Genomic DNA, 24,165 nt, shown 5'->3' on the forward strand with positions numbered 1-24,165 from the left:
GTCTGGAGGTTGTTTTCATCTTATATTTGTTAAGTCTCAGTTTTCTGTTCGAGGGCCTACTTGGTTGAAGGAAATGGAAACTGTTCCTGGTTGTCCCTTCAGAATTAGGAGCTGTATGTCTTTAACCAGAATAAAACACCACCAAAGGATTTTAAGCAGGTGGGTAATAGTAAGACATCCATTTTTCTAAATGCTTACTCTGGCTGCAATATGGAGAACAGATGGGAAAGGTGCCATAATATATATGGGATCAAATAAGAATCTATTGCAGGACTACAAGAGAGATGCTTAACCTAAAATGATTGGAAACAAAGCAAACAAAACAAATTTAAGAAATCTTAAGGAGGTGAGAGTCAGAAATTGGTTGTGGATTACTTTAAGGGTAAAGGAGAGGAAGGCATCAAGATAATTACTAGGTTCCAGGTTTGGGAGGTTGGGTGGTATGTGTCATTCACTGGGATGTGGAATAATGGAACATGACTAATGGCTTCCTCCTCACCAAAAGACTCAAATGGCTTTGCCTGCCAAAGGGCAAGATGAGTAAAGATGGGATGGGGCCCCCAAAGAGGAACTTTGGAAAGAAGATGGGACAAAAACTCAGAGGAGGAGTGGAGATGTAAAGAAAATAGTATCAGGACTAAAACAGAAAGAGTAGAATTCCCAAAACTTATCTTGATCATTAGTATCTGTGGACACTGCCTACTATGTGTCCCACGTCCTTGCACAGAATATCTCTACAACATCTGACATCTAATGACCAATCAGGGGCCAAGGAAAATTTTAGCAAAGAAGATATCCATTTTGCTTGGTATAAAAATTTTATTACTGGTAATAACTTTGTAGCTGTAAGTCAATAAGAAAGTAATTTATTTCACCAAAAACATTTTACTTCAGGAGAACATCTGTTTGATCTAGGTCAAAGGTTAGTGACCTGGGGGAGATATATATGTATATGTATGTATATATATATATATATATATCTCACATCTGGAGCAGACTTCTGTTCTGGAACAGCTATTGACCAATTTACAGATGAAGCAAACAAAAAACTGAGGTCTTAGGAAGTTTATTTAAATCGTATGATAAAAGGTTGTGGCTGGCAAACTGCAATATCCTGCCTCCTATTTTACTCAAATATATTGCTTTTTCTCAGGTCATTTCATGAGTACACACACATATACACACAAGTGATTGCAAATATCTATAGAGCACACATCACCGTGCCTACTCTATCTAAAGCAAGGATTTTATTTTTAAAAAGATACTTCATAACCATATTTTTGAAAGCTTAGGGTTTTGTGGAAGTGCCTTTGGAAGCTCGTTAGGAGTGAGGTGGAGGCTGAACAGTGGGCTATGGGCCCCATTCTTGCTTCAACTGATATAATGAAATGGACTGCTCCCATGTTTAGATATTGGAGGATTACCCTTCTGTTATTGTTCTTTTGAAAATCTCATTCTGCTGTTAACAAAGTTTGAAAACCACTGTACTTGATTAAGGATTAGGGTACGAATTTGAGTATGTACAAGACTACAGCCAAGATCCTTCACCACAGGTCACAGGCATATACACACAGGGTCAGAATACACAGGACCATTAACACCACACATATTTGGAGTCCAGAATAATCACAAATTGTTAATCCTGAGAATGGCTAAGGGGGAAGATGTTGGTAGGCAGGCAGGCACTTAAGTTACTGTCCACTAAAATAAGATGCCAGCATTACTGAATTGCAACTTCTCTGGGTAAACCAGGGTTAACCTGTGAAAGCTTACAGACCTCCCTTCAGGCACAGTAAAGCTAAAACTGTGTACGAGGCCTTTAGAGATGAAATATCTTGATGTCCATGCTGCATTTTCCTCAGAACCACTTTGCCGCACAATACTCTGATCCTGCCCTACTGTGGCTGCTCTCCACTGGAGTGTGAGCTTGGACAGTGTCCTGACATTAAATGAGTATAAAGGTGTGCTGTAATGTCTTCTTGATAATGGTATCAGGCCAAGGTCTCTCTTTTCTTTTTAAAATTCTATATGGCTCATGGCCTGTGGAGAAACGGGAGTGCCCTCAATTAACTGCTTCTTTTGAATCTGTTGAGCAGCTTAAACTCCAACTCATGCATCAGATACTTATAAAGCCAAAAGAACATTGCCTTTAAGTGCCAAATATGTTAGTTACTCCCATGTGCCAACTGTAATCAATTAAGGATTCCTGGTACACTTCTTTGGTTCAGCTGCAAGGCCCCCCTGCTCAGAGATCTTCCATCTTCCATCTCCAGCTCAGGCCTGGCCAACAGACATCTAATACCTGCTCCGAAGTTTTAGAAGTAACTAAGTCACAGAATCAAAATTGCTCATCAGTCTTCCTGATACATGTCAGCAATTCTGTTAATTCACTGAAGAAAAAAACCAGAACGTGAACGTGTACTTTCATTAAATCTGTGCTCAGTGATTTTAGAGCAAAGAACATACATAAGAAGTGTTACACACAAAATGAGATTAATTAACACCGACAGGTATATACTAAAGCACAAAAACAAGTGTTTGACTTGGAAACTGAACTTTATTTACAAATGTTCTCCTATAGACAAAGATACCATTCCACCCCCTTTAAAATATTATAATAATTTCCAGAAAAACCATTTACATTGCTTTAATCTTTCTGTATAAAACAGTATTATGGGATAACAAATATGGGATGGTCTAAGACATAAAAACAAAAGACAATTTATCCACCATAAATGCTCTACTGACTGACAGAATGAAGAATTACAAATCACACCCCTTAATGTGCTACTCCAAGAAACAGAAATGTGATAACTGTGGGAGGTAAATGCTTCACAATAAAGTCTTCTTACGTAGTATGGTTTAATGTTGATTGTTTAGGATTGCTCTTGCAGGCTACTACTTATGCTGATTTTAAAAAATAAGTCATCATTGTTAAAAAGGGCATAGACATTTCTATACAGATTTTTGGAAATATGTAGATACTGATCAGGTATCGGTAGATACCAGAAATATGGAAATGTGTAGATACTGATCTGCTCTCACCATTCAGGCCAATTAATAAAATAACAAATGCATGAAAAGAACTTAAAACTTTAAACAAAAACACAACCATCATGTGACTATCTGACTTAAAAAATTAGAATTCTTCCAGAAATCAGAGTATTGCTCAATAGTTACTACTAATTTGAGTTTTTCATAGCTGAGACAGTATACAGACAAAATATTTAACCAAAGTTCAAAATAAAATAATCCAAATAACATATCTAACATTTCATATTTTTTAAATTTTATCTAGGAGGATAATCATTCTCACATCATAGCTAAGTCACAAGGAACTTTGAAAAAAAAATTCATCCCTGAGAAGTCAAAGAGAGAAATCTCTAAAAACACAGAAGTGATAGTCCTGCACCCTTTTAACAAGCTTTACCATAGCATGAACTTCTATCAGCAGTCAGCATTCAAATGTATTCCAATCCTGGATCGTTATGGCCTCTTATGACCTGATCTTTCTGCAGTAAAACTGTAAGTGCAACATTTTTAAAAATCAGATAAATAGGAAGTCTGGTTTTATCGTCAGGTTTACATTTTTGTCACGTCCAAGTACAGCCAGCTAAGATATGTATATTTCAATAAAGACTGAAGTAATAACCTGCTGACAGCTCTTCTTCTGAGTCTCCATTTCCTCTGATCTTCACCCAAATAGTAAAAGTAATACAATTGCAATTGAGTTTACTATTATTAATGGCACTGCAAAGAAAATAAAGGGGGTTTTATTATTTTAAAAACATCAGAAAAAACTAAGTCATAGTGACTAGCATCCAGGAAGGATGGAAATACAGTATATCATCAGAATCTCATTGCAAATCCTTATAACAGAGCAACATTCAAATATGCATTGGGTCATAAAATTCAAAACTTATTTTAAAGAGGGCTTATGTGACTGGGGATAAGGGTCACACTGGTACGACTAGATCAATACAAAGTCATCTGTGGCTAGAGCTGGTGCAGCTCTGGGAACACAGAAGCACACTGGACCCAAGCAAAGGTAAACCCACATGGCTGCCAGTGACACCTGACATCAGAAATACAGTGCAAAGAAGAGTCTGTAGCTTCATCACTAAATTAAGAATGAACTTATTTATCATTCTACCCAAAGCTGTGATGACAGCAGCTAACAGAGAGAGAGAGAGAGAGAGAGAGAGAGAGAGATAAAAAGAGACCCTAATTTTAATGCTTTTAAATAAAAGGTTTTGAACTCCTGAGTTGCTCTAAAATATTTTCTAATAAAATAGCAGATATGGGACCTATATTTTTCTCTTGAAAGTCTTACAGGACTCTAGATGACTTTTCTACTTAGAAGCAAAAGAATTTCTAAAAGGAAAGAACACCATTGTCTTTCAACTCTGAGAGGTGACATACAGGTAGCATACAAATATTAAATCACTGAGCATTCCATCTGCATCAACTGGCTTAGATAGAAGTAAGAGGAAGCCAGGAAAGAAACTAGTAACTTTTAAGCAGTAAAGCCAAGTTAAATACAAAAAGTTCCCACTACAAAAATGGCATTCGCACACGCAAGTTTGTTTGTTTTGTTTGTTTGTTTGTTTTACTACTTAAAACACAAAATTAAAACGTAAGTGTTACACTAGTTTTTCTTCTTACCTCTCATAACAGTTCTTACAGATCGAATAAGGTTCATTAGCTGAGATTTAATCCCTGGCTCTTCTCCGAATCCGCCAATTCCCTGGTCTGCTCCCCAGCCAACTGCATAACACAAAGGTGATTACCTGTGTTAAAATTTATTAGATACTCACTTTGCTCCCTTATTACTCACCTTTTAAAAGAGGATTTTGAGCCTCTGTTAAAGATATAAAATATAGTCATATGACAAAAACTTTAGAGTATATTTTTTACTTTTGATAAGCAGCACAAACATTTAATTTCCATTTTGATTTTATAAAATAAACTACAGTTTAATAAATTACTCCATGGCACTGAATTCAGTAAAAAGGACTGTCGTTGACACCCTGATGGTTTTCTTTCTCCTTTCTTAAACTAACAAAATATCTTTCAGGTCAGAACTGAAAACCAAAGCATACTGTCAAGTTGAATAATTAATTAGCTCAATTCAGAATTCATAAAACCCAACATAATTATCACTACAAAAGTGTTGCAGCTGAGCTTCACTATCTGTTCACCTGGTGAAATGTTAATATAAACCTGGTCACAGCTTGGTTAGGCCTTCATAGCATGTTTTAACCTGTCAACAGAGGCACATCTTTTTAGCTTGATGATTCCTCTTCATTTCTCAATTTTGAGGTAAGGAATTTAGCCTACCATCTAACCCTAACCCCATTTATTTTCAGTAAATGAGTCTTCTACCTTCTTCTATCAGTTTCCTGATAATATAAATCATTCTTTCTTACTTTTATCTGCTAGTTCTTTTCTTTATTGCCTTAGGCAGTCTTCTAGAGCTTTACATGTCCTCATTTCTGCAATGTCCTTCTCTTGTCCTCATTTCAGGTCCACTTCTCATATTTCATATGACTCTGTTTTTTAAATCTCATATGATTACAGGGCTTAATTAACTCCTGACATGCTAACCCTTAAACTTGAAGACAGAGAACAAGTTTTTATTTTATCCATGAAAGAACCAAGTATCAGGTAACAAGATTTCACTTTGCTTAATTAACTTTTACTTGGTTGAAATAAAGGTTAAATAACAGTTGCTTGGTTTTTTTGTCACATCAACACTGACATATGTTGTGGTATAAAAACTAACATAACATTCAAGTTCACAACAGAGCTGATGTGTTTTGACTCCCATTCACCCTTCAAGGCCTACCTCACCTGTGCTTACAGCCTGCCCAGTCCACAGCATGTCACTCGTTTTTGAGTTCCCACAGCACCTCCACCACAGTGATTAAAATCACAGTCTCTACTGTCTCTTAGCCAAACTCTCAATAGATGCCTCCGCAATTTCATACCAACCTCTTTCTCCCTTAAAGGGTCAGATCTTTCTAGCTCACTGTGTGATGAATCCCACTGCCTATTGAGTAAAGTTAGAAACTCCTTAAACTGACATGCTAGCCTTGTATCATACCACAACCCTCCAAGTATTCCTATTCACATTCAATTACCCACTAATCGCTGTGCATGTTAAAGGCAGCTTCTGAATCTAGGTCTTTCTGACTTCAATGTCAGGGCCTTTCTTATTCCCTCCCATGTCATGACAAGCCTTTCTCTTTGCTCCCCAAATAGTAACTACTGATTGTAAATTACATTATAAATTCCTGGAAGACAGGAACTGAATTTAGTCTGTCTTTACCTTTCCCCTCTCCCTGACCCCAGAGCAAGTACTTAGTAAATGTTTACAGAATTAAACTGAACTTACGGCAGACAAAGTTAACTTCGGATAAAGAAAGATAAGGTAAATCGTAGGATCGTAGATAAAACTTTCAAAGAACTAAGTTTCTTTATTTTTAAGAAACACGAAGTATAACAAACCAATCATTCAATTGTAGCTTTGGGGGAGGGAGGAAGAAATCCTCTGACATTAAATGTACGCATCTCTCCAAGTTAAAAACACTCTCAGAAGACACACCTGCATCTTGCTTCCTACTTCTGGATCTACTTCCCTCTCTGGCAAGCAAATATGCTGCTTCCTCAACATTTACTTTCACTGTACAAGTTCTACTATAATTTCTTTCTCCCCCATACCTGTCTCACTCTTCCAGGCTGCCTGGTCAGCATTCTCCAATACATGGCAGTCCTCTTTTTGTAATCTAAGTTCAAAGATGTAGTACCAGCCTCTAACTACTTATAACGTGGTAAATAGTATTTCATAATAGTGTCTCTAGAAAGACATAAAACACAGAATGACCACTACCACCAGTTGTATCATTTCCCAAACCAGTTTAGTCTTACTCACATACACCTACTTAACAGCTCTGCACAACAAGAAAGCTGCCTGGTTTTGGTTAAACGTAATATTAGGTTACTGTAAGGAAGGAAAAAATTTTCCTTGACCCTCCTAGGGTCCCTGGCTATGTCTGAAAATTAAACTGACAGATTAACAGGAGAAAAGCATACAAATTTTATCAAGTTTTTACATGTACCTGGGAGTCTTCACAAGAAAATGACGACCTTAAAAAGTGACCAGAGCAGGAAGTTTTTTCTACATTTTAGACCAGGGAACAAATTTGTGAAGAATTCACAAGACAAAGGGGTTTGGGCTATGGGTAGTAAATGTAAAAAAATCTGTTCATAGTCTTCCCAGCCCTAAATTCCCTGTCTGTGGTGATAAGAATGTCTCCCTTCCTCCTGGTACAGGGAGGATACCTTTCTTTCATTTCTTTCATATCTCCTGCTTTCAGGAAAGAAGGGCCAGGGAGGGAGGAGGGCAGAGTGACCTTTCTGCTTCTGGTGTTTTCTCTAAGTGCTTCAGCTTAAGATATTCAACATGCCAGGGTGCCTTATCTAGGGGTAGCAGGTCCTGAACCCCATAAATGGATACACACTTTTAGCTTTCTCCTGAAACCCTACTATTTTTAGTCATTTTTGACATTAAAAGAGTAACGAGAGAAGTCTCCAGGCAAGAGAAGTCAGTCTGGACAATAAAAAATAAATGGATGAATAACTGACTTAGCAGAGAAAGCTGAAACCTAAAGCTCCAGGGAACACACAATAAAAAACTGAGGTGAATCATGCTGAGAACCCTGGAAACTTGAGAGAAACTTCAAAACGCCAGTGAGGGCGGCACCATTGAAACACAGGAGGACTAACTGAAAGTCTCCACAAGAGCAGTTAGTGCTGTTCCTCCTTCCCCTCTCATCCACCCCTTCCCTAGACTGAACTGGTAGGAAGAGTGTCCCTCTCTTACTCCCTCAGAAGACAGGAGGTTTACTCTCAGCAGGGATTGAGGCATGGAAGCTCTGGCCCTGGGGACATCTAGGGAGGGTGAACTGAATTACAGTCTGCACACCTAAGTGTCAGACTCCTGCCCACTTTCCCTGCTTGTGTCTCACCTAAGTCTGGAATATAACACTTATATTCCACAGACAAGAAGTTGTAAAATTACTCTGGAAATTGACCAGCTGCCCAAGAAGACTTCAGATACTGACATACAGCGGGCTTTAATTAAACAGCAAACCTACAGAGAGGCCTAATGGTGAGCAAATCCCAACCACATACACAGAGCTTCCAAAGAGCCTCTCAGTGCTTTACTCTTCAGAATGAACTGACAGTCAAAGAGTGAACGATTCTTAACATGGAAAGAGCAAAACCAGAAAAGACTTTGAATAAGAGATAATGCAAGAAGTAGAAGTTCGCTTTTAAAAAAACAAACATCCTTGGAGAGAGAACAACTATTGCAGCTATGAAACCCAGAGAACAAGATACCATAAAAAAGGGAACATAAAAAAGAAGCGCTTATTCTTGCTATATTAGCATAAAAAGTTCAAAAAAAAGAGGCTGACACAGTAAGTTCATGACACCTACCAGACAAGGCAAAATTAAAGAAAAAGGGAAGAAAGCCTATCATCATGTCAAAATAACTGAAGTTCCAGAAAGAGAGAAGAAAAAACAGGAAAAAATTATCAAACAAGATGGCCAAAAAAGCACATGAAAAGATGCTCAACATCACTAATTATTAGAGAAATGCAAATCAAAACCACAATGAGCTATCACTTCACACCAGTCAGAACGGCCATCCTCAAAAAATATACAAACGATAAGTGATGGAGAGGATGTGGAGAAAAGGAAATCCTCTTACACTGTTGGTGGGAATGTAAACTGATATAGTCACTGTGGAGAACAGGATAGATGTTTCTAAAAAAACTAAAAAGAGAACTACTATATGACCCAGCAATCCCACTACTGGGCATCTACCCTGAGAAAACCATAATTCAAAAAGACACATGTACCCCAATGTTCATTGCAGCACTATTTACAAAAGCCAGGTCATGGAAACAACCTAAATGCCCATCAAAAGATGAATGGATAAAAAGATGTGGTACGTATATACAATGGAATATTACTCAGCCATGAAAAGGAACAAAACTGGGTCATTTGTAGAGATGAGGATAGACCCAGAGTCTGTCATACAGAGTGAAGTAAGTCAGAAAGAGAAAAACAAATATCGTATATTAACAGATATATGTGAAATCTAGAAAAATAGTACAGATGAACCTATTTCCAGGGCAGGAATAGAGACAGTTGTAGAAAATGGATGTGTGGACACGAGGAGGGGGGAAGGGGAGGGTGGGATGAATTGGGAGATTAGGTTTAACATAAATACACTACTATGTGTAAAATAGATAGTGGGAACCTGCTGTATACCACAGGGAGCTCAGTTCAGTTCTCTGTGACGACGTAGATGGGTGGGATGGGGGGGGATGGGAAGGAGGTCCAAGAGGGAGGGGATATATATATACACATACAGCTGATTGACTTCATTGTACAGCAGAAACTAACACAACATTGTAAAACAATTACACTCCAATGAAAAACCCGTATTTCCAAATAACCTGATTAAAAGTGGGCAGAGGACTTGAATAGCTATTTTTCCAAAGACATAAAAACGGCCAAGTACACAAAAAGGTATTCAACATCATTATTCATCAGAGAAAAGCAAACCAAAGACACAATGAACTATCACCTCACACTTGTTAAAATGGCTACTTCCAAACAGACAAGAGGCAACAAATGCTGGCAAGGATGTGGAAAAAGGGAACCTTTGTGCACTGCTGATAGGAATGTAAATTGGTACAGCTGCTATGGAAGTTCCTCAAAAAAATTAAAACAGAACCACTATATGATCCAGCAATTCCATTTCTGGGTATTTATCCAAACAAGATGAAATCATTACCTCAAAGATAATGAACTCCCATGTTCACTGCAGTACTATTCACAACAGCCAAGACATGGAAACAAGCTAAGTGTCCACTGACAGACGAATCGATAAAGAAAATGTGGTGTACGTGTATAATGAAATATTATTCGGCCAAAACCAAGGAAAACCTGCCATATGTGACAACACAGATGGACGAGGACGTTATGCTTCGTGAAATAACTCAGAGGAAGACAAGTACTGTATTATTTCACTTAAACGTGGGATCTAAAACCATCAAACTCATAGAAAGAGAGAGTAGCATGGTGGTTGACAGGAGTGGAGTGGTGGGAGGAATAGGGAGATCCTGGTCAACTGTCAGTTATTAGATGAATAAGTTCCAGGGATCTATTGCACAGCATGGCGACTATAGTTCACAACACTGCACTGTTTACTTGAAAGTTGCTCTGAGAGTATATCTTAAATGTTTTCACCATAACAACATTAACAACAAAATGATAAGTATGTGAGGTGAAGGATATGTTAACCAACCTTACTATGGTAAGTACTTTGCAATATATACAGGTAGCAAATCATAACCTGCACATCTTGAACTTACACAATGTTATATGTCAATTATACCTCATAGCTGGGGAAAAAAAGAATGATGTCTCACATTTATAAATGGTTATATAAATACCCACTTAATAGCCTCAATTCTGCCTCCTGGCCTGCAAAAGCCTACTATGTATTTTCAAAATGGCCCTTTCATAAAAAGTTTGTTTTCTTCTAGCTTTCTTTTACCTTTCCCATTTAGATCTACAATGCTTTTGCAACTGACTTTTGGGTTTAGCATGAGGCAGAGGGGCAAGATTCATTTATTACTTTCTGAATATCCAGTTAACCCAGAATCATTAACTGAAGGACCATCCTTTCTATCACACTCTGCTGTTACCTTTATCACAAATTACGTGTCCATATAAATACATCTGTATTTGGATTCCTCACTGTGCTTCACTGTTCCACTGTCCAACAACCTTTCAGTAAATTTCTTTCTCCTTAATCAGCCAGAATAAGCTTTTGTTGCTTGCAACCAAGACCCCTGATAGGAATAAATAAATTTCAGGACTCAATCCTTGAACCTCTTCTCTGAAGAGGTTTCACTCCAATGGTTTCAAATTACCAGTCAACACTGAAAACCCCCATATGTAAGTCCTTCCCTGATCTCCCCTCTGGGCACCAGACCTGTATATGCAAATGCCTACATGACATCTCCTCTTAGAAGTCTTAAAGGTACCTAAAAATAGGCTAATTCCTATTCCTATTCTAGGACTTAACTTTAAGTGCTGTATCCTTAGGAACTGACACTATCCTGATTCAACCAGGAGGTTACATTCCCATGGTTCTTACCCAGTTCTCTTCCTTCAGAGTAGTTATCCTAGACTCAACTATTTCTATAATTATTTATCTGTTCTACTATTAGACTTTAAGATATAAGAACAAAGACACTGTATCATGCTCACTGCTACACCTTTTCCACCTAGTTCACAGTGATTGGCCTATTTGTTATAAGAAATGAAGAAAAACTTCCTGCCACCAAGTCTAGGAACCTCCTGCTTCTTCAGCTAATCCTTCCTCCTTTTCAATGAAGAAAGTATCCCACCTCCCACTTAATGCCTTCTCCTCCACCTGTACCTTAGGACCCATCCCTGCGCACCTTCTCAGAATCCTTGAGCTATCAATTACATCATTTCTCCCCTGTATCTTTTATTTTTTCTGATTAGTAGATCCTTTCTGTTAGCAATTCTTTTTTTAACCTTTAATTATGAAAGCTGTAAAACATACTTATCACTCAGATTTAATAACTTGATTTTTTAAGACTTTATTTTATATTGGAGTATAGCTGATTAACAACGTTGTGTAATAACTGTAGATTTTTTGCCTTATGTGTTTCATCTTTTTTTCTGCTTGATTACTTGAAAAATAAATTACTGGTACTATAATATTTCACTCCCAAATATTTCAGTATGCATCTTTATCACACTAACAAGATGTACACTGACTCCTTACTATCATCTAGTATCTAGTCCACATTCAAATTTCTTCAAATGTTCCCAAAATGTTTTTTTACAGTTGAAATGTTTGAACTGGAATTCAATCAAGGTCCACATGCTGCATATGAATATCTTCCTACATCTCTCCCTCCCTCTCTCTCTTTTTTTGTCTTCCTTATATTTTGCATTTTTGCCTTGGTGGTCACTTCCTCCCCATTTTTCATGGCATTGACTTATTGTAGACACCTGGCTAGCTCTCACTGACCTTGCTGAGACCTAAAAAAACCACCATAAAACATATCCTTGCATCCCCTTCCAGCTACCATTTCTTCATTTCCTCCAACTTAGTGATATATTTGGATAACTGTGCTGTCTCCATTCTAGCACATTCCACTCACTCCCCAACCCATTCCAAGGTGGATTTTACCCACTGTTGTAACTGCTCTTGTAGAATCAACAATGACCTCTACTAACCTGAATCTTTTTTTTTTTTTTTTTATTATACAGCATTTTTATTTTTAAAAAAACTTCACTTCATAGAATACATTTTCACATTAGAGGTTCCCACAGTGGGAAAACAACAACTTGTTACTTATAATTTTATATTTGTGAACAGATTATTTTAGGACAAGTGAAATAAACACATTTGAGGATTAAGTCTTGGTTTAGAATCCGTAACAATTTGAAACATCTATAAAGGGCCCTCTTCCCTACATGGAATTTCTCTATATTCAGAAACTCTCCAGCCTCTTCTTCCTAGGATTTAGAAATCAGTAACGTGAAATATCAGCATTTCTAATTTTCAAATTTCCCTAGGACACGTAACCATCAGTAACTGGTATCGACTGGACAGAGGGGGTTGGTTTACAAAAATTAAACACTGCCTAATTTTCTGTGAAGTCTTTACTTAAGAATTAACAGTCTTTCCCTTTCTCCATCATCCTAGGACAAATATCAAAGATTGATCAGATACTGAGAGCAATAAAGCTGAATTCCCTTTAAGAGTCTGGTAAATTAAAAGGCAAAAGCTCATATATAATGTTTAGTTATACTGCGAGTCTTGTGAGAAGCTGAGAGACACCCCATTAACTCCCCAGAATACAGAACTCAGTCTCAAAATTTCTTGGATACAATTTCTCTCAAATCTTCCTTCAAAGAGTAAATTCTAAAAATAACCAGGTGATTAGAAGAGGTTTATCTCACCAATGGACTTATCTGTGATTTCCTTCTTACTGTGAGTTGAAATGGCATGACAGAGCAGAGGCAAGGAGGTGTACAATCAATTCTCAAGGCATTAAGTCTAAAAGGTCAGAGCTTCCACAGCATAGCCACAGCTTTGCAGATGCCCACGTCATGATAGTTGAAGTAACAGAGCCCAGCGAAGGTGAGGGCCGAGAGCGCCAAGAGGCCTGCCTTGGCAGCTTTCTGCAATGCATTCCCGTGAACATAGTCAGTAACAACTTGTCCGATGCCCCAGTGACCATGAAGAGTGAGGGCTGCAGCCAGAGAGTAGTCCATCGCAGAGCAAGGATTCAAATAAGCAGCTGGAATTAGGCCCAGGAGCAAAACACTGACAACCCTCTCACCAGTCCAGTGGAGAGACGCAGCCTTGGAACCAGAGTGGTGGCTGGGTGACAGGTGAATGTGCTGTATCCCACACCATTCTGGCGTAGATCCATCCCAGAGAAATGCTGAAACATGAGCCGGTCTGACCACTGGGGTTCGGAGGAACAGAGCTCGCCCTCCTCCAGCACCGCACAGGACACTCAGCCTACAGAGAGTCGCCATGTCGCTCCTAACCTGAATCGTAAGGACACTTTTCAGTCCGTATCTTGCTCGGCTTCTCAGAATACATTCCACTGTTGTACTGTCGCTCCTTCAAACACTCCTTGGCTTCTGTGAAACTCTGCTGTCTAGGTTTTCCCATCTCTCTGTTTTGCTCACTCATCAAATTCTCCTGTTGGCTCTTCTATCACTACCTGAACGCTAAATACTGGAAGAGATTTTAGGACTGTCTTGGTCAACAATTCTCCTTTGTACTCTAGTCCTTCCCTGAACAATTTCATCTCTTCACATGGCTTCATTTATCATCTGTGGTTGACAAACTCAAATTTTAGTCTCCACTCTGGCTCTTGCTTCTGGTCTATGGACTGAAGTCCAAATGACTAGTCCACACCTCTGCTTGCATACCTCACAGAAATCTCAAACTCAGCATGTCCAAAACTTATCTCCTCACCTTGTTACCCCCACCACCCCACCCCAATTTTCCACCAGCACTAACTCAGTAAACGTACTACCCTTCACTCAGTTGCTTAAACCAGAAAATCAAGAGATATTTTTTACTTTTTCCTCTCTCCTCATTCCCAATGTCCAAACAGTAAATTCTATCCTTCCTACCTTTAAAAAAAAATTCTGACTTGTATTAGTTTCCTCGGGCTACTATGTGAAAGCACCACAAACTACATGGCTTAGTGAAAGTTTATTTTTTCACAGTTCTGGAGGTCACAAGTCCAAAACCAAGGTGTTGGCAGAGTTGGTTTCTTTTAGGAGCTCTGAGGGATATCTCCGTCTCCCTCTCGCTCCTAGTTTCTGGTAGTTATCGGCAATCCCTGGCATTCTCTAGCTTATAGCTGTAGCACTCCAATCTCTGCCTCTGTTGTCACATGGCCTTCTTCCCCCTGTGTCTGTCTCTGTATCTCTCTCTCCTTATAGGGACACCTCATTGGACTTAGGGTGCATCCTTTTCCAGTGTGACCTCACCTTAACTTGATTTCACCTGCAAAGACTCTATTTCTAAATAGGGAACCAAGGGTTAGGACTTTAATATATCTTTTCACAGGAAGCAAGGGTTAGGACTAACACATCTTCTGGGGGCATACAATTCAACCTACAACATGATTCCTTCTACTTTTCTGGATAGCATAGTGGTGAAGAGATGGACTTGAATCAGACTGCCTAAACTGAATCCTAACTCTGCCCCTTTCTAGTTGTGTGATCTTAGGAAAGTTACCTACTCTTCCGTGCTTCAGGTCCCCATCTGTAAAGCAGGGATGAAAACAGTACTTGTCTCATAGGGTTGTGGTGAGGGTTACACAAGCTACTATGTGGAAAGCACTTGATACAGATCCTGGCACATGGTGAGTGTTAAGCGTTAGGTATCATTATTGTTATTATACCCACCATCTCTCCTTGCCCTATTTGGAACGGTGCTTTCCACATCCACTCTTCCACACTTCTGATCTACTCTCCACACAGTAACCAGAAGGATCTTGTAAATAACACAAATCTGGTCACATCACTGCCCTGCCTATCACCTTGCCAATTTTCACATCAGCTCTCACTCCTCATCTTCCGACCCTTCACCTAGTTAACTAAGTTATCAGATTTCGGTTTAGACACACTTCCTCCAAGCTTTCAAAGATTCACAAGTTAGTATCTCCCAGCACTACTCTTCCATAACATTCTGCATACTTGTTATTGGTACTTGTTCAGTTTTTATTTAGACTAACTTCCATTAGAAGGGCAGGGTAACTGCTATAACCTCAGTTTCTATTACACGGGCCTAGCACAAAATTTATGCTCAATAAACCTCTCCTGAAGGAATAAATGAAATGAATAAATCTTGCTCCTGGGTTTGAGTTTCAGTGATCTACACAGCCGTATTTGGTACGCTGTGACAAATGACGCACATCATGCAGTATCCTGCCTTCACTGTGCCTCACACAGAAAAAGCAGCCTGCCCAGGTGGCATGGAGGTCGCTGGATGGTGAGATCCGGGTAAGCATAACTTCCGTCTTCTTTGTATTCTCAGATTCTAGCCGGCACATCGCAGGCACCCAATACACTGTGCTGAACACACTTTTCTTGGGACGTGGCTAGCTGGATGTCGTGATAATCCCAACACATTCCCTTCCTCCTCATCCCCAAAGCCCAGGAACCCCTATAGCCCTCCACCAGCTCATTTTCCTAACTACCTAAGCTCCAAAATGAGCCACGTCCCTCCCTCTTTCACTGAAAACCCACACCCCAAGTTTTTGACAATTAAAGGCGGGCACAGAGAAGTGAACTACATTCCTAAACTAAACCACACGCAGGCAGGGGCGTCCCGGGCTCATCTCCGCATCCCCCCCATCAAGACCCCCGGGATCCGGCCCGCAGTGGGCGTCTGTTGAACAATCTTCACTCCACTGGTGAGAGGAGAGTGGCTCGGCTCCCCCACCCAAGGAAGGGCCCCAAGAGGCGAGCCCTCGGCCGCCCGTCAGTCCAGCCCCAGGTGGTCCCCTCATGCGGCCCCACTGGGGTCCGCACCCCCGGAGCTCGCCGCCGCCCCCTCAGCCCGGCCCCGCGGCTCCACTCACTGTTCTTGAGGAAGCGCTCCTCGTGCAGCACGGCGATGGCATTGACGCAGAGCAGGGCCGCCTGCAGCAGCGAGTACAGCGTAAAGGCCATGGCGACCGGCCCCGAGGCCCAACTGCTCCCGCACCCCCCGCGGCAGGGGACGTGGCGCCGCCTAGGCCGGCGCTTCCTACGGCAGCCTGCGAGGCCCAAAACGCGCTCTGAGAAGCTCCGCCCCCACCTGGCTAAGACCCGCCCCGCGCTCGCAAAGGCAAGGCGTGTCTGCTAGACCCGAGCTGTCCAATGCAGCCGCCAGAATTGGCTACAGTACCGAACGCTTGAATTGTGGCTGGCCCGAATTGAGGTGCTGTAAATGTAAAATACATAGGACGGAAAGAAGGATGTAAAATCTCCTACTGATTTTCAAACGTTGATTACATGTTGAAATATTTTGAATATATTAGGTAAATAAATTACTATCATTAATTTTTACTGTTTATTTCTATATACTTTTTAAAAACTGCGGCTCTGAGGATGTTGACAATGACGTGTGAGTCTTGTCCAATACTTCTGTTGGACAGCGCTGTATTAGATGCTCCTAAGAGCTGTATGAGATGCTAATAAGTAATTCTTATTTTACAGATGGAAAAAAAGGAAAGCTTTGGCAAGTGAAGTTTTTTTAAAAAGTAAGTGAAAATAATGTGTTGGGCTGCACCCCACAGGACTGTAAGGCCTGCAGTTGCCCAGGTTCAAGACCAAAGGAAGAGCCTGGAGTCAGCAACAGAGATGTGATTTAATGGATTGGGGTGGGGGGAGGTGGGGGGAATCTATGAGTGGGAAGCAGAGTCCTGGAGCAACACCCCACGGCAGGAAGGACATGGTGGCCGTCTTCGCCCTGGGGGCTGGGGGGCCGGGGATCATGAAGATTACCACTTATAGAGCGGCAGTGCGGCATATACAATCACTAGTTGGGGTGGGGGCAAGTATGTAGGAAGGTCAAGGTTAGTCGTGTGAGCAGGGTATAGGTGAAGCAGGCACTGATTGAGCAGGGGATGTACAGAGAGCAAGAGAACAGCCATCTTGGGTAGCCTGATCATACAACATGTCTTAAAATTGCTCAGTGAGAAACATTCTCTCCTTGATGAAACTCTAGCAGGCCCTTTGAGCCCTCTTCTTAACTAGAACTCAAACTTGGCTTATAAAAACTACAGATTCTCAACACAAACTATTTCATCCACTCCCCTACCCCCATATTAAAAGACTTTAACATAGTTTCTAACAGCTCAAGTCATCCATAGGATGACCCTAGTCCCCCTTAAAGTGCCTGCCTGACAAAGCTCAAGGCTCCCCAAAGAATTTACTGTTTGTTCTAGCCAACACCTGAAAATCCTTTCTTAGAGCATTTATTAAAATGGATTTACAACTGTGAACTCTTCCTCTACCCCTTTGAGGGGAGATGTATATGTATCTCCTACAGTTTAAAGGTACCGTTCTCAAGGACCTGAAAGCCACTCCTTTAAAATGTAATCACCAGGAAGGATAGAGCTTCTGTCTCCCAGTCTCTGTGTGAAGGAAGAATCCTAATTTGGATAATTGCAGCTAATAGACACAGCTGGCCTAATCAGCATTTACACGGACCACCCCTTGGTAATTTTTCACTTCCCTGACTCTACTGAGTCCCTATTCACCTCCCCTTCTACTCCCTCATTCTCCCTTCAAAATGTCCAGTCACTTCTGTACAAATTGAAGTTGCAATAGTATATTACTGATTAAAATTTGTCTTACCACTATAACTGATGTCCAGCTTTATTTTTCTTTGACAGCAGCAGTAAGAGGCTAAGTCCAATCATGTTAAATTTTAGATATTTTTTGAGAACAAATATGTAGGTATTTTCTGAGAGCAAATAAGTAATCATCTCCTGAACTTCTCAGTTTCCCCTTTAAAAAAGGGAAAAGCAGTACATTAGACCTGGAAAGGACTTTGGAAGCCTGTGTGTTGCAGCTGCTGGAAGAGACACTACAACCCCCCCCCCAAAACAAACAAACAAACAAACAATAATTAGTTAAACTCCCAAGAAGAAATTAAGCTTAAATAGGCCAACTAGTTAGTGCCTACAGGGAAGAAGAGATGTATGGTTTCCCACAGATATACATAAACACTATCTCCAAAATCAGCTATAAGTGCAACAGGTAGGGAGAAACACAGGAAGATAAAGGGAATAAAAGTAACAACAGGATGCCAGCAAATCCTCCAGTTTTTCAAGGCCCACAAGACCCTAGACACGGACGATAGAGAAGGAAGGTTGTTCTTATAAGTGGACAGTGATCACTGCAGGCTTTCTACACAGGCTGGGTGGCAGGAGGGGGTACCTGGGGGCCTTGTCTGGAAGCTTTGGTTGAGCAGTGATTCACAGTTTTTACTAAATTTATGCTTATTGGAGAAGGGGTAAAGAGGGATGACGGGAGATTATGGAAATGGAAGAAACAGAGGTGAGAGAAAAGCATCCCATAGTCATCCCTTTCTATCACCCACCACTGGGTTACAACTCACATGATCCAGTTCTTTTACTGTCAAAAGAATCAGGTTAACCTCTCTGGGCCTCTGTTACACCATCTATAAAATTAGGCGATTATGATCTCTAAGGCTCCTTCAGCCCCTAAAATCTCTAGATCTAGCAAAAAGCAGCTTAAAATAAAAGACAGTGTACAAGTACTTGTAACCATGTTATCTGATTCATTACTTTTCAAAAATCCAGGCTTTTAGCCTAAGCTGGTAACAGCAGATTATATCCTTAAAAAGAATTGTTCCTCTGATCTCCTTACTTACAAAAAAATTCAAATTCTGGAATTTCAAAATATATTTATAAAATGGTTGTCTCAGTTAAAAAAAAAAACCTGTCCCCCCAAAAGAACTGGGTAAAATACATAAAATATTCTGCATATTCGTAGCTTGACAAAAAATTACTGGCTATGGCCTATTTAAAATTAGAGCTTCCTGGGACTTCCCTGCAGTGGTTAAGAATCCGCCTGCCAACGCAGGGGACACCAGTTCGATCCCTGGTCCAGGAAGATCCCACATGCTGTGGAGCAGCTAGGCCTGTGTGCCACAACTACTGAAGCCCGAGTGCCTAGAGCCCATGCTCTGCAGCAAGAGAAGCCACGGCACTGAGAAGCCCGCTCACCGCAACAAAGAGTAATCCTCTCTCGCCACAACTACAGAAAGCCTGCGCGCGGCAACAAAGACCCAATACAGTCAATAAATAAATAATAAATTTATAAAAAAATAAAATAAAATTAGAGCTTGCTGCTTGGTGCTGAGCTTTCCATATCTGTATGATATGTTCTCATGCCTTCATGTTAGATATCCTATTGGGCAATACTGCCGAGGAAGAAACTGTTTCTGCAATTTTAGACACAGATGTCTCCCTATCATTTGCTTCTTCAAGTTTTGTTTTGCTTTTTTTCTTCTCAGACTGCTAGATGGCTCACTTTGGCATCTTGGACCACCTTGCTACAGACTTTCTTTGTAACTGGTAATATGGAGTCAATGTTTTTATTCCTTTGACAATCAAAGGATGGGTGCCTTCAAAAAGTTTCTTTAGGCAAGGGAGAGGGATGGTTAACATTATGTCTAGGGTAATACGTTTAGCCCCTAATTAGATGTGGGGAACAAGGTAGATGTAGAATTCAAACTTACCTTTTAAAGTTAAAAGGACCCAGGCTGGAGTCAATCCTTGGACTTGTGAGAGACTGCATTAACGAACTCAAATGTTTACCCGTCCCTGTATCAATGCCCTTGCCTTCCTGTTTTGCTGCTCCTTGATTTTGGGTTCAGCTATGTGACTTGCTTTGGTCAGTAGAACAAGGCGGAAGTAATACTGTGCCAGCTCTGACCCTAGACCTCAAAAGGCCTTACATATTTCTCCTTTCCTTCTTGTGCTTCTGACATTACCATGACCAAAAAAAAAAAAAGAAAAGAAAAAAAAAATCCTGAGCTAGTCCACTAGTTCTAGGAGAAGGACGAGAGCCATCTGGAGCAGAACCAGATTACCCCAGTCACGGTCAGCCTAGGGCTTCCCCGGTGGTCCAGTGGTTGAGACTCTGTGCTTCCACTGCAGGGGGCATGGGTTCCATCCCTGGTGGGGGAAGTTCTGCATTCCACGAGGTGTGACCAGGAAAAAAAAAGGCCAGCCTAGATCAGCAAACCCTCATCCATGGGAGTAAATGATTATTGGTTTAAGTCACTACATTTTGGGATTGTTCATTCCACAGCATTTTTTAAGAACTTTTATTGAGATATAATTGACATACAATAGACTGCATATATTTAAAGCGTACAATTTGATGTTTTTTTCTTATCAGTAATGTATATACGGCAACATTCAACAGTATTTTTGATGGAAGAGATCTCTACTCTGTCTACTCCCTTAGTGATCTAATTTATTCTAAAGGCTTGAAAACATTTATATACTCTGAAGACTCCCAAATTTCTATCTCCTACCCAGAACTGACCCATGAACTCCTGGCTGATATTTCCAGCTGACCACCACTTAGATGTCTAACACATAACTCAAACTTATCTTGCCCCAAACTGAACTCCTGATTTCCCTCTGAAACCTAATTCTCCTGTACCACATTTCAGTTAATGGCAACTCCATTCTTCTAGCTCTTTCTCTCACACTCTATACACAATCCATCAGCATGTTCGTTTGACTTGAACTTCAGCATACAGTATACCCAAATCTGACTACTCACCTTCTCTACCGCTAAAACTCTGATCCAACTCACCATCATCTCTTGCATAAAGTAATGCAATAGCTCCTAACAGGTCTCTGTGTTTCAACGTTTGCCTCTCTATAGCTTATTCCCCCCAGAGCAGCCCAAGTATTTCTTCTAAAACCAAATAAGAAAAGCGATGTATTTGTTGAGAGAATGGGGTCATTTGTCCTGTAGAACTTTCCACATTCTGGATTTTGGTAACTGCATCCCCATTGTCATGGATGACTTAAATGCTATGCACAGTACCCAAATCATCTGTAAAAAATGAAAACACTTGCTGGTTGAAGAAAATCGTCACTATTGAAACTGACTGGAAACTTTTACTAACTCAATGGAAAATATCAGGTTGTGATAAAGAAAAGAATTTCACAAGTCAGATTTTTGAATAATTCTTCAATGAATGTGTTGGCTGCTTTCTTTCCATGCCTATTTTTAACTTTCAGCATTTCTATTTCTGCATTCATTAAAAAATAGCTCATTAAGATAAGGGTTAGGCATGTTATTTATTAAATATTTAGATTCCCCATGAAGAATAAAAATGGATTATTGGTTTTCAACATTTTTATCCTAATATCTTTTAATAGACGTTCATTTTATTGTTTATGTCTGAGATATGAATCAATGATGAACGAGGTATGTTTGCTTTTAATTCTGCTATTTGCAATGGCTGCCTTGAGTTTAAATGGGTTTATGGCAGCAGAATTCACCTAAATGGATTCTATTTGAGGTGAGCTTTGGACTAAAATAGGAAAATCCCACAAGATGAGCCTCATTCATGTTTATGGAGTCACACAAGCTATTCCTGGTATGAGACGCAAATGAAACCACTTGTAAGCTGAGAGCTTGCGCATTATGAAGTGTTTCCGGAAACAGGGCTCTTGGAAATAGAAAGTTTCTTTAAAAAATAAAGTCACTGTATCTATTTTTAAAGGGAATTAATCCTGAATGGCTACATATAATTGACTAGTTCTATTTTAAAAAGTCTGAGTAAATGAAAGCAGAATAAAAAGACTAGAGAAACTAGTTACTGAAATGTTATCATTCCTTCCCTCATTCATTCATTTGTTCATTCTTTTACTCAAGAAGAATTTATTGAACTTCTAAGATGTGCTTTACATTGTACAAGGGGTTGGGTAACATGTAGCAGGCTAAGCACAAACAGTAATCAGATATCCTGCTCTGATGAAAATTATCAACCAGTAAGAAAAATGAGCCATAGAACGCAAGGAATTATAAAGCATTAAATACTCAGTGCTTAAAATAAAGGGAAAGTGATAATAAAAGATAGTTTGGAACAGTGTCTCCCAAACTTAGCAGATCATCGGAATCACCTGGGAGCTTTTAAATATACAAGTTTTTCTACTAATTCCAGATGGCACATCAAGCACGTGTATTTCTCTTCACTATTTCCTAAACGCCATTAAATTATAAAGGAATAAAAAGGTGAAATATATTCCTAACAGTAAAGATACAGAAGAACATAAGAAATTTCAACAATCTCTGGAAGACAAAAAAATAGAAGGAAGCATGTCAATGAATGACACTCAGTGGATAAAGCTCAAGAAAACCATGAAAGGGTTGTGTGGAAGTGGAAGTCATCGTCCTGAAGAATTTCATCAAAGCTCCTGATTTAGACGTACACCAGAGATCCAGACAGAAAATTGGGGCTGAAAACAGGTGGACTGACTGATGATCTATTCATGAAATAGTCAACTTTCCCAGCCCTGACTCCCAAATTTGGACAATATAGCGAAGTCTGCATTTGCCCCTAGGCAAGACGGAAAGTACTTTCCTCTTAGGAAATTAAACTGTCTGAGGAGAGCGGAGGCTTCTAATGTGCATAGCGCTCCTCTAGGGTAGAGCCTTTCTTATTCTGACATTTGGGAGGCTGTTAGCTTGACGACTGATTCCCTACTAGTTGGTCCACAGCTAAGCTGCTGATTACATACTTTTCCAAGTACATAGGGCTTCCAGTTAGATATTTTCCCCCACACCATTCTACAAAGAGTCACTCAATTCATTACTATTAAATATAAACAGGCAACCAGGACATATGATGAAAATCAGTAACCTGGAGAGGAAAGATTAAGATGAAAAATCAGTAAAACTGACTTCAGGAGAGAACAGAGATAATTCAGTATAAAAAAGGCCAATTAGTGATAATGAAAGTGATTTGAAAGGCATTTAAACAGAGGTCCCCTGCCTCACCCAGAGAAATTTCTATACAAAAGGAACAATTAGAGAAAAAGAATGATTTCTTAAAGTTAAAACATGATAGCCCTCCAAAAGGGTTTATTGGAAGATAAAGTTGAAAGAATATTCATGAATATAGAAGAGACAGAAAATATAAGACAGAAAGAAAACATAAGAAAAGGGAGTTTCATAAGGACAGAAATTCAGGACAGGAAATAATAACAAAAATTAAAAATTTCGGAAATGAAAAGTACATGAATGTTCAAACTGAGAAGATTTACTGGATACTTAGCAGGTTAAATGCTTAAGAAAAACCTGGACCCACCATTATGAAATTTTAAAGCTTATTAAATCATAAATCTTAATTTTCAAATCCTATTAAAAGAAGATTCTAAAAGATTCAAGGGAGGGAGAATGTTATCTATAAAGAAATAAGAAACTGATTAGCACTAAATGTAGAAGACAATCATGTACTTCTTTCAAGGTTTTGAAAGAAAACAATTTGGAGCGTAATATTCTACAGCCAATCAAACTATCTATTAACGGTGAGGGCAAGATAAAGATTTTATTTTATTTGTTAAAAACAAAAAAAAAATTTTTTTAATATTTATTTATTTATTTATTTGGTTGCACCGGGTCTTAGTTGCGACAGCGAGCTCCTTAGTTGCAGCTCACTGGCTCCTTGGTTGTGGTATGTGAACTCTTAGTTGCAGCATGCATGTGGGATCTATGTCCCTGACCAGGGATCGAACCTGGGACCCCTGGATTGGGAGCGTGGCGTCTTAGCCGCTGGACCACCAGGGAAGTGCCGTGATAAAGATTTTTAAAAACAATGGCAAAACTAACATTTTCTAAGCAAAAATCTTTTTTTAAAAAATATTTTTAAATGTTCAAAAGATTCAGAAAGTTTTTGCTTAGTCAGTCAATAAACATTTATTGAGTATCTATTTTGGCATTATTTTAGGCCGTAGA

At 39.6% G+C, this 24,165-nt stretch overlaps 2 protein-coding genes across 3 annotated transcripts; both read right to left on the reverse strand.

The window, feature by feature from the left end:
• Positions 1-2,537: 2,537 nt before the first annotated feature.
• On the reverse strand, positions 2,538-16,421 carry IER3IP1 (immediate early response 3 interacting protein 1). Of its 2 annotated transcripts, XM_057698819.1 has the most exons (4): positions 16,245-16,421; positions 4,666-4,767; positions 3,653-3,750; positions 2,538-3,523 (listed from the first exon to the last, which is right to left on the reverse strand). In XM_057698819.1, the coding sequence occupies exons 1-3, from the start codon at positions 16,333-16,335 to the stop codon at positions 3,695-3,697; spliced, it is 249 nt and encodes an 82-aa protein (XP_057554802.1). In that variant the 5' UTR covers positions 16,336-16,421; the 3' UTR covers positions 2,538-3,523; positions 3,653-3,694. The 2 variants fall into 2 exon arrangements, with proteins under 2 accessions (XP_057554802.1, XP_057554801.1); XM_057698818.1 differs by having other exon boundaries at positions 2,538-3,750.
• On the reverse strand, positions 12,380-13,677 carry LOC130831123 (succinate dehydrogenase [ubiquinone] cytochrome b small subunit, mitochondrial). Its single transcript, XM_057698817.1, has one exon. The coding sequence runs from the start codon at positions 13,672-13,674 to the stop codon at positions 13,195-13,197; it is 480 nt and encodes a 159-aa protein (XP_057554800.1). The 5' UTR covers positions 13,675-13,677; the 3' UTR covers positions 12,380-13,194.
• Positions 16,422-24,165: the final 7,744 nt, after the last annotated feature.

This window comes from Hippopotamus amphibius, chromosome 11, assembly GCF_030028045.1.
Source record: "Hippopotamus amphibius kiboko isolate mHipAmp2 chromosome 11, mHipAmp2.hap2, whole genome shotgun sequence".
Taxonomy (NCBI): domain Eukaryota; kingdom Metazoa; phylum Chordata; class Mammalia; order Artiodactyla; family Hippopotamidae; genus Hippopotamus; species Hippopotamus amphibius.

Excerpts from the sequence above, each read along its gene's own strand:
- LOC130831123 (XM_057698817.1), bottom strand. The coding sequence starts at position 13,674 with ATGGCGACTCTCTGTAGGCTGAGTGTCCTGTGCGGTGCTGGAGGAGGG.
- IER3IP1 (XM_057698819.1), bottom strand. The coding sequence starts at position 16,335 with ATGGCCTTTACGCTGTACTCGCTGCTGCAGGCGGCCCTGCTCTGCGTC. Across the intron at positions 4,768-16,244 it reads GGAGCGCTTCCTCAAGAACA|TTGGCTGGGGAGCAGACCAG; the intron begins GTGAGTGGAGCC and ends TGTGTTATGCAG. Across the intron at positions 3,751-4,665 it reads TGTAAGAACTGTTATGAGAG|TGCCATTAATAATAGTAAAC; the intron begins GTAAGAAGAAAA and ends TTTTCTTTGCAG.